Below are 10,674 nucleotides of genomic sequence, written 5' to 3'. Positions count from 1 at the left end.
GGACCATTAAGGGAGAAGAGCAGAGAACAGAACCCTACCCAGAGAAGCAGTGATGCCAGGGATGGAGGTAGAGATGATGACATTGAGAGATGGAGTGGCTGGGAACTTTGGGCCCGGAGAGGAAGAGGGGCTGTGTGCAGACGACCTGGGGGCGGGTTTGCAGAGTATACCCTTTGGTTGGTTGATGATGCATGGAGGGGATTGTAACCATAGCAAGAAAATGATACACGATGGGATCAATGTGAAGCTAATGTCCTCCCATGTAAACTACCACATAATTCACAATAAAGCATTAAAAAAAAAAAAAAAAAACCAATATAGTCCTATTTCAATTGCCTATTGCTCTCAGTCCCTTTAGCCTACTAAGCTCAAATTTCTGATTGTTATCCAGGACTTCAGATAGCCCGGTGGCCTGAGTAGTCAGAATCCCAACTCTGCCCCAGCACATTATAGCCTGTGAAGGGAGACCTCAGGGAAGGAGGGGGAGAATGCCAGCAGCCTCTCCAGCTCAGGAATATTTTGGGCCCACACATCATGTATATACTAAAGCTGACTCTTCTGAAGCCTATGCAGGCAGAAAAACAATGGGTTACCTGATCCAGCAAGAGAGAACAATTCAAAAATTAATAACCAGTAGGGAAGTTAGAAGGCTGGGGAATGCTCTGACTTCAGTCTGGAAGTCAGAATGAGAATGACCTTCTCAGGCAGCACTTGCCACATTGGATGAGGGACAGCTGAAGATACAAGAGCAGGGTCCACTGAAGGAAGTCAGTTTTTATTATCCATTTGGTCTAGTTACCTACAGTGCCTAGGGGCCTCCAACCAACGTTGGCCACAGACAACTCTAGTGAGAAGAAAACAATAGTCTAAAGTATTCTCCGCCTTCCCAAATAGCAGACTGACATTTAGGCAAGGGCCTTGGTGCCTCAAGCTACAGGATGATGAATGCATCTCCTAACAGGCTGGTATAATAGGCACTTTTGAACAATGATTCACCCCTGCTCCAGATCTGATGCAAGCCTACCCTAGGACAGGGCTCAATCCAACATGAGGGGAGCCTGCAAAATCTAGCATTCCAAAATAAAAATATCTGAGGAATTATACAAGTATATTATTATGTTATTCAGATCAAGAGCTAATCATAACAAGAATCATTCTTGCATCCTCTGTAGCTTATCTCAGCCAAGAAAAACAAATCTTCTATTCACCAATTCTCACTGTATTCCTGGGGGAGGTAGGTACTCTAAAAACGACCATTTTACATTCAAAATGAGAAAAGATCAGAAACAAGGATTCATGTCACATACATAATTAGTAAGCTAGCAAAGTAAGAAACAATCTCTTTTAGGAGAAAGAAGTGATTACCCCCCATGTGGATGGGCTATCATGAAGCAGGGGCTGGGGGAAGGAGGGATGAATGCATGAAAACCTCAGAGAGGTAGGATAAAATCCAAAACCAGAGGTAAAAACTTAAATTATAGTCAAATGTTAGGACCCTAAACTAACTGGCAGAATAGGAAGCTGAACAAAAAGCTCTTTCTACTTGCTGGGGTCCTAAGAGTCTAAAATGAGGGATTCAAATGGCTTTACTTCAACACAACACAGTTTGTCATCTAATCTCTCTTGGCGACACAGATAAGAATAAGCGACTTATGGCCACACTCTTATGCAGCAACACACCCCTGAATAGTGCACCTTGTTCACTTCAGGATGGAAATCACTGATTGCCTATCTATTAAGAAAAAAATTTAAGTAACCTTTGTTTTAAAATGTGAACATTTCATTGTATTTAAAGTATTTGTATGTTTTTATATTTGCAGTGTTTCTAAGGCAGACTGACTACGAGGGGGAGATGAGGCCAAGAAGGATGGGATACCGAGGAAGCAGAGAGAAGACTCTGATCCTACGAACACTAGGAGCATTCAGAGAGGCCTGCCATGACACTCTCCTCTCACCCCTACTCAGCTGAAGCACAACAGATGCACTGGGACACTGCAACTAAAGGGGCAAAGAGAAGCAGCCCCTTCATAAAAACTGCTCACTCCAGCAATGTGAATTCCTCACATCAAAATCCAGTTTCTAGGCTTCTATTGGCACTGTAGGCTAAGCACTGGCCTGCTAACCACAAGGTCGGCAGTTCAAACCCACCAGCTACTCCCTAAAAGAAAGATGAAGCTTTCTGATCCTGCAAAGATTTATAGTCTCAGAAGCCCTTTATAGGATCTCTATGAGTGGGAACAGACTCAATGGCACTAAACAACAAAAACAACGATCCTAAAGATACCGAAGATGAAGAATAAGTCAAGGATATTCATCACAACATGACTGATAACAGCAAAGGATCTAAAAACAACTAAAATCTTCGACAATGGAAGGGTGGATAACTAAGTAAGGTAGAGCCACGAGAAATCTACTTTCAAAGATGTAAGGCACAGGAAACAATTATCAGATCATGTTAGATAGAAGAAAAAATGGGGATATAAAGCTGTGTGTATGTATGTTCCTCAATTTTATTTAAATATCACATGTACTGTATCTATTTTTAAATACTGAAAGGAAATTAAAAAACCATCAGCAAGGTTAGCTCTGCTCTAGATGAAGGGAAGAGATGACTTTCATTCTTTCTTTAGACTCACTAGAAAATGAGAATACATAACTTTTATAAAAACAATAAATATTTATTTTTAAATATATCTAACCCCAAATGTCTCCATTTGAGATGGCAACTGTCAGCCTTAGGAAAATACTGCCAAAGTTCAAGGCAGACTCAGAGCATCAAGAGATTCAGATCATATAGTAATCTCTTTTCAAAAGGATGAGAACAGTGTAGCTTTTCCTTTACTTTGGCTCTGGATCTACTTTCCTGGGCTTTGCAGGACACCCTATCAGAGGACTATGAGGAACCCATTCTCTCTTCCCAGCAACTGCTGTGCTGTAAACAATCTCTTAACTCTGAGCATGAAGATCAAGGAGCCTTAGTGATGCAAATGGTTAAGCACACCCCTGCTAAAAGTTAGTGGTTTGCGCCTACCCAGGTTTGGCAGGAAAAAGACCTGGTGATCTGTTTCCATAAATATCACAGACAAATAGCACAGTCCACAAAGACAGGGGTCTACATCCTACTTTGGGGAATAGGAGAAAGATGAGGCTTTCTACTCCCGTAAAGATTTACACCCTCGGAAACCCTGTACAGGGTCGCTATGGGTCGGACCCGACTCGATGGCACTTAACAACAACAACAACAACCAGACCTTAAAAGCTCATGAGCAGCCATGTAAGGTTGCAACTATTGGTCTCTCATTGGCGGAAGAAAGAAGAGTGATGAGAACTGAAGATGCTTGGAATCTATTAGTCCAATGAACTAATAATGGATTACCATTACCAACTGCTCTGAAAGGGAGCACATTAGAGGGTCCCAGATAGAGTGGGAGACAATGTGGAACAAAACTCAAAATTATAAAAATGACCAAGCTTACTGGTCAGAGATTAGAGGAAACTGAGATGATGGCACTTGGCCACCTTTCAGGTCTGGAAGGGAACATATCCTTGTGGCCCAATTTTCAACCAACTGGTGGACAGATATATTGGGGAGGGGGGCATGGACAACATTGTGAGGTATGCTCACAATGAAATGGTCAACCATTCAAGATCAAGCAGGCAATATTTACATGGGGACAAGGTTCAGAGGGGAAGGAGGTTGTTATTAAATGCTGTTGAGTCAGTTCCGACTCACAGTGACCCTGTACAGAGTTTATGAGGAACAGCTGGTGGGTTTGAATCGCGGACCCTATGGCTCACAGTCCAGTGCTTATCCTACAGTGCCACACTAGGAGTCCTGGGAAGGAGGGTGGAATGGAAATAGGAACTACATGGAGACAGTGGGATTATTGCTATATGGAGGAGAATGTAATCACTGAGATGAAAAAAAGTGTATAATCTGTGGCTGTAAAACTAATGATCTGCTCTGTAAACCTTCACTCCATTCACAATAAAAAGTTAAAAAAACCCCGATTACAGCTAAGAAAACCGTAACGAGTTCTACTGGGTCACTTGGGGTCATTATGAGTTGAAAAGGTACCCAAGAACAACAGCATGAGAATCGTAAGTGAAGAGAAAGAAAGAGCCCTACTCCCTTGTTTTAGAGGAAGAATGTTTACTCATAAAGTTATCAACATAACTCAAAATCATCTTTATGGACCTTGGAACAGAAGTAATGAGTAATGTTCAGTTTTCTTGTTAAGTGCCACTGAGTCAGTTCCAACTCATAGTGATACTGTATAGATTTCCATTGGTGGCTGGTGGGTTTGAACCTCTGGCCTTGTGGCTGGCAGTCCAGTGCTTATCCTACAGCACCATATCAGTAACCGTAACCATGTATAAAAGCCACTTCTTAAAAAAAAAAAAAAAAAAAGCCACTTCTTTCTAAAGAACAAATATAAAACCAAAATCTCTGAGTGCCACCTTGTGGCAAGTCTGCCTACTACCACACCAAGTACGGGCTGCCTTCCACCCTCTGTCTGTATCTTCGCCACCTCTGCACTCCATGAGGAGTCCTGGCATGGTGCTGTGAGATAAAGCACTGGACTGTAAGGTTGGTTTGAACCACAAGGTCGGCAGTTTAAACTCATCAGCAATACCATGGAAACCCTATAGAAGGTGGCTGAGTTGGAACCAAATCAATGGCACACAGCCACTAAGGCATATATCCCACCATAACCCACTACAGCGAACATGTTTCCCAAAGTGGCTGGTATGACTCGTTCTCAACAATTTTTACCTTAGAGCCCAGAAAGCCTTTTTGAGGTCAGAGAAGAGGGTGCAGGATGAGCACAAGTGTCTGTGGGTTACTGCTGGGCCACTTGGTGCACTGTCCCCGTGGTACAGCCAGTACACACATACCTGTCCTGAGGCAGGAATGGGGATAAATACCTCCACCCCCAAGAATACTGGCCAACTTTACAAAGTTATGCAGAAAAAAAGTTTTATGTTTACAGTCAGTGAGCCTTGTGCCTAAAAGTTTTATTTATCAATGTTAAAGTAACCATCACCAGCTAGGGCACAATTCCAAAATAGAGCTCTTGTTGGATTCTGGTCATTAAATTCTTTTTTTTTTTGACATATCTCCTTTCTTTTCTTTTCTTTTTTAATAAATGTTTTATTGTGAATTGTATGATAGTCTACATAGGAGAACATTAGTTTTACATTCATTCTATCATCTATTGTTTCATTGGCATAGTTACCATCCCATCCATGCATCCTCAACCAACCAAAGGGTGTACCCTGTAAGCCTGCACCCCCCTCCACAGACCTCAGCCCCTTTCCATCTCTTGATCCCAAGTCCCCAGCCACACTATCTCTTGATGTCGTCTTCTCTGCCTCCATCTCAGGCCTCACTGCTTCTCTGGGTAGGATCCTAAATTCTTTTTTAATGTTTGTTACCTTCTTGTAAATAAGAAAGCATTTCTAATACTTTAAAAAAAGTTAATAATTACTAAAAAGATTATTTCATACCTAACATTTAAAAATATGACACACCACCACTTTGAACATCTAAAAATGTTAATTAGCATCAAACGGTTTAGGATATTGGCATCTCAGGCTTCAGAAAGCAACAGAGAAGTCCTCTCATTGTAACCTGACCTAACGACTCTGGGGGTGAGTTACGTGTTAAAAGAAGTCAGTATCACAAATCTTACGGAAACAGAACACCGAAGGTACCTGATACTGATTCAGAAACCAAGATAACCTGCTTCTCAAAAGGGGATTAAGCTAAAAACTCTGTAGTCTGGACAGGAGAGCTGAAACAAGTTGCCAGTGAAAAGCATAAAAGGAAAAAAATCAAAGTTCTGCTGGAAAATGGTGTCTCTGCTGTACCCAGGTTAAAAACTTAATTCCGGAAAAGGATTCCCTGCTATTGCTTTGGTCCTGGACATGTAAAGGAGAACAAACTTAAGGGACTCACAGGGAGTGGGCCCCAATGAGGGGAGTTGTGGGAGAGCCAACAACCAAAGAAAGTATGAGGCTTAACTTCTCTAACAACTAGAAGAAAAACGTCTCCCTCCTAATCTCATGGGCTGATCATTTATACTTGACAGCCCCCAGAAGAGATAAACCAACATGGTTAGACAGGGAAGAAATGTATTCCAAACTTGAGGGTCTTGACAAGTCGCCTCAGAGAGAATCTTTCATTTTCCCTCTGCTCAGCAAATGCAAATCAGGGAGAGTAAACATAAAGGCCTTTCTGGTCCACAAAAATAAGAGGGAGGGAACAGAAAACTGACCCTTCCTAATTAAAATTCAAAACCATAAGTTTCACTTAAATGAAGCCTTGGTTCATCATGAAGCAGCCTGGGGTTATCAGGAATTAGCTCCAAGTTCTATCACTGAGGCTTTCACAATTAATGGCATATTAAAATGGAAAACTTTTCAGCCTTGGGCCCAGCTGCCCACCTGTCCTAACCTGGAAGGGAAGGAGCTATCAAGACAGCTTGATGGACAGGTCCTCCCCGTATTTCCGGAGCAGCTTCTGATGGTTGTGATCCACTGACCACTGCTGGGGCAGGTACTTGGGCTGCATGGTATTCAGAAAGTGCTGACGCCATCGGCTCTCCAGCTGCATGAGGGAGTGCAGCCCACCCTGAGAGTGGCACTGTACCACCTTCAGCCCATGCGGAACGTAGCTTTCATTGGAAATCCTGTGAAGACACAAAGCACAAAGGGTCTGAGGGAAACAAATACAGGATGGTCTTGCAGACAACTCCAAATGCTGTGGGTCAAGGGGTTTCCACAGGCACGTGGGAGGTTGTTAGACCCCTAAAATGTTGGTGACTTTAACATTTTCAAAACATCCTCTTTCCCTTATCTGTTGTTTAGGGGGGATAAAAAAGGATATCTTACACACAATCCAGCAGAAGGCAGGTGGGGATCTGAGCTTTACTTCTGGGAGGGGTCCTACTATCTGATCTACTATGGGTGAGCCTCAGGGTTGTCTGGAATGGGTAACTCAGTTACCAGCTCACCATCAACACAATGTTATCATTCTGAACCATGTTGTTGTTGATAGGTGCCTTTGAGTTGGTTCCAACTCATAACAGCCCTATGTATAACAGACTGAAACACTGCCTCATAATTGTTCCTATGTTTGAACCTATTGTTGAAGCCACTGTGTCAATCCAGCGCACTGAGGGTCTTCTTCTTTGTACTGACCACCTATATTACCAAGCCTGATTTCCTTCTCCAGGGACTGATCCCTTCTGATAACATGCCTGAAGTAAGTGACACAAACCCTCACTATCCTCTCTTCTAAGGAACATTTTGGTTGTATTACAGTATATTTGTTCATTCTTCCAACAGTCCATGGTATAATCAATATTCTGTGCAAACACCACAATTCAAAGGCATCCATTCTTCCTTGGTCTCTCTTATTCAATGTCCAGCTTTTGCATGCATATGAGGAGATTGAAAATACCATGGCTTGGGTCAGGCTATGCTTTTTAACACTTTAAAAAGAGATCTTTTGGCGGGAGACAGGGAGGAATGCAATGGTTGGAGTGAATAGAGGTACTGTTGGTGCATGGAGGGGTTTGCAACCATATAATGAAGAAAAGTATATCATTTGTTAAATATAAAACTGATGATCTGCTCTGTAAACTTTTACTCAATTCATAATAAATTTTTTAAAAAACAAAGCTTGTTAACAGATGGACAAAGTATATCGTAAAGCAAGGAGATTAAGTAGAAAAATTATGTATTTGTCATTTCTAAAAGTTGATTAAAATAAATTCTACAGCCAAAATAATAAAAAGAGATCTTTTGCAACAGATTTCCCCAATGCAGTGTCTTTTGATTTCTAGATTGCTGCTTCCAGGGGCATTGATTGTGCATCCAAGTAAAATAAAATCCTTAACAACGTCAATCTTTTCTCTGTTTATCATGTTTGTTACTTACTGGTCGAGCTGTGAGGAATTTTGCTTTCTCTAAATTCAGTAACCCATACTGAAAGTTGTAGTCTTTGATCTTTATCAGTAAGCACTTCACATCCTCTTCATTTACAGCAAGCAAGGGTGTGTCATCCCATATCACAGGTTGTTAATGAGTCCTCCTCCAATTCTGATGCCTCATTCTTTTTCATTTAGTTCAGCTTCTTGGATTGTTTGCTTAGAATACATATTGAATACATATGGTGAAAGAATACAACCCTGACACATACCTTTCCTGATTTTAAACCATTCAGTATCCCCTTGTTTTGTTCAAACAGCTGCCTCTTTGTCTACGTACAGGTTCTACATGAGCACATATAAGTATTCTGGAATTCCCATTCTTCACTGCTATCTATAAGGTGTTTGGATCTACACAAACACCTTTGCATAGTCAGTAAAACACAAGTAATCAACTTTCTGGTATTCTCTGCTTTCAGCCAAGATCCATTTGACATCAACAATGATATCGTTCATTTCAAGTCCTCTTCTGAATTGCCTTGAATTTCTGGCAGCTACCTGCTGATGTACTGCTGCAACCATTTTTTTTATTATCTTTAGCAAAATTTTACTGTGTGTGATATTAATTATATTGTTCAATAATTTCTGTATTCTGTTGGATCACCTTTCTTTGGAATAGGCACACATATGGATCACTTCCAGTTGGTTGGCCAGGTAGCTGTCTTCCAAATTACTTAACATAGACAAGTGAGTGCTTCCAGTGTTGCATTATTTATTGACATTTCTCATTTAGTATTCCATGAATTCATGGAATCTTGTTTTTCATCAATACCTTCAGTGTAACATGGATTTTTTCATCAATGCCTTCAGTGTAACATGGATTTCTTCCTTCAATACTATTGGTCCTTGATTACATGGTACCTCCTCAGACAGTTGAACAGTGACCAATTCTTTAGTAACTCTGTGTATGTCTTCCATTTTCTTTTGCTAATTCCTGCATTGTTCAATATTTTGCCTGTGGTGGTGGTGGTTGTGTGCCTTCGAGTCAGTTTTGGCTCATAGTGATCAGGTTTCTGAGATGGTAAATCTTTATGGGAGCACAGAATCCTTCATTATTTCAACTTGAGACTTGCATTTTTTCAATTCTTTCAGTGTGAGAAATGCCAAATGTGTTCTCCTTTTTGTTTTTCTAACTCCAGATCTTTGTACATTTTATAATATTTGCTTTTTCTTCACAAGTCATCCTTTGAAATCTTTTGTTGAGCTCTTTTATTTCATCATTTCTTCCAACTATGCAACATACAAGACCAAGTTTTAGAGTCTTCTGACATCCATTTATGTCCTTTCTTTCTCATCTGTCTTTATAATGACATTTTGGTTTGATGTCATCCCACAACTTGTCTGGTATTCAGATATTAGTGTTCGATACATCAAATATATTCTTGAGATGGTGTCTAAATTCAGGTGAGATACAGTCAAAGTCATACTTTGGCTCTCATGAACTTGCTTTACTTTCTTCAACTTCAACTTGAATTTTCATATGAACAAGTGATGGGCTGTTCCACAGTCAGCCCCTGGTGCTGTTCTGACTGATGGTATTCTGAACCATAATCAGTATTTATACAAGGCTGTTAAGTCAGCCTACATGTTCCCAGTTTTCCATAACATGGTGTAATACCTGAATGTAAACTGTAAGGTGGTACATTTCTTTAGCACCTTCTTCCTCATACAAAGAATGTCAAACTACATCCATGTTTCAGTATAACTGCTACTGTAGTTGCTCAGTTGTGCACCTGATGCTGTGTGAAAAGATGAAGCCCTGCCTCCTTCCCAACTAATCAGAGGCCTCAAAGAAGCACCCTGCCCAAAAACTGTATTCCTCATGGACACCCAGGCCTCACCCTGATCCCTTCCTCCAGACCTACTAGTCTAGCAATGCTACACTCGGAAGACATGTTGTTTAGATCACAAGTTTCCCACTAGCCTGCCTATCTTTCCTCAAAAAATATTCTCAGTTTTAAACATCCAAGTCTAGCATTCGTCTCTCTAAATCAGCAAGATGAATTGTTATTTTAAAAGTCTGTGGCTGAAATAGAAGTTGGGTTGTTTTAGGAATACCTATGGAAACTGGTTAATGGAACCAATCTTACTAAATTGTTGAATCACCTTGTGAAGTTAATTAACTTTAACCTCAGGATTAAATATACAACTTGGAAATATCATATATTCAAATAACAAAAATAGTTATATGAATAAAATTCAGTAAATATTTCCAAAACCATGAAACATTTAAAAAATGCAAATATAGAATTAGCAGCTATAGCAAGAGTGTAAATTCTACTTCAGAGAGCTTTTTTTTTCCCAATGGTTTATTGTGAATTATATGATAGTTTACATGGGAGAACATTAGTTTTACATTCATTCTATCATATATCGTTTCATTGCTATGGTTACAATCCCCTCCATGCACTTCAGAGATTTTTTACAAGAAATAATTAAGATAATTTATATAAAGGTTATTAGCTTAGTGTGTGACAAAAATACAGTATAGTTATATATATTTGCTTATAATTAAAGGCCTTTTCAAAATTGCTTAATTGATTTAAAAAAGCAAACAATGTAGGCAACAAGCATCTTCATCAGCATTTTTTTTTTAATGTTTTATTGTGAATTATGTGATAGTTTACATGGGAGAACATTAGTTTTACATTCATCCTATCGTATATCGTTTCATTGC

The 10,674-nt window shown here is 40.1% G+C and overlaps 1 protein-coding gene across 1 annotated transcript in view; it reads right to left on the bottom strand.

Moving 5' to 3' along the window:
• Window positions 1–6,155: 6,155 nt before the first annotated feature.
• Window positions 6,156–10,674, bottom strand: part of EXD2 (exonuclease 3'-5' domain containing 2) — a 120,809-nt gene continuing 116,290 nt past the window's right edge. The window contains exon 8 of the mRNA XM_006865579.1: window positions 6,156–6,695. Coding sequence (XP_006865641.1) covers window positions 6,479–6,695 — 217 coding nt within the window. The 3' untranslated portion in view covers window positions 6,156–6,478. The remainder of the gene's footprint in view (window positions 6,696–10,674) is intronic.

The sequence above is a fragment of the Chrysochloris asiatica genome, unplaced genomic scaffold (assembly GCF_000296735.1).
Source record: "Chrysochloris asiatica unplaced genomic scaffold, ChrAsi1.0 scaffold00079, whole genome shotgun sequence".
In the NCBI taxonomy this organism is placed as follows: Eukaryota; Metazoa; Chordata; class Mammalia; order Afrosoricida; family Chrysochloridae; genus Chrysochloris; species Chrysochloris asiatica.
The sequence above is the reverse complement of the archived record's forward strand: the minus strand, read 5'-3'. Positions and strand labels throughout refer to the sequence as shown.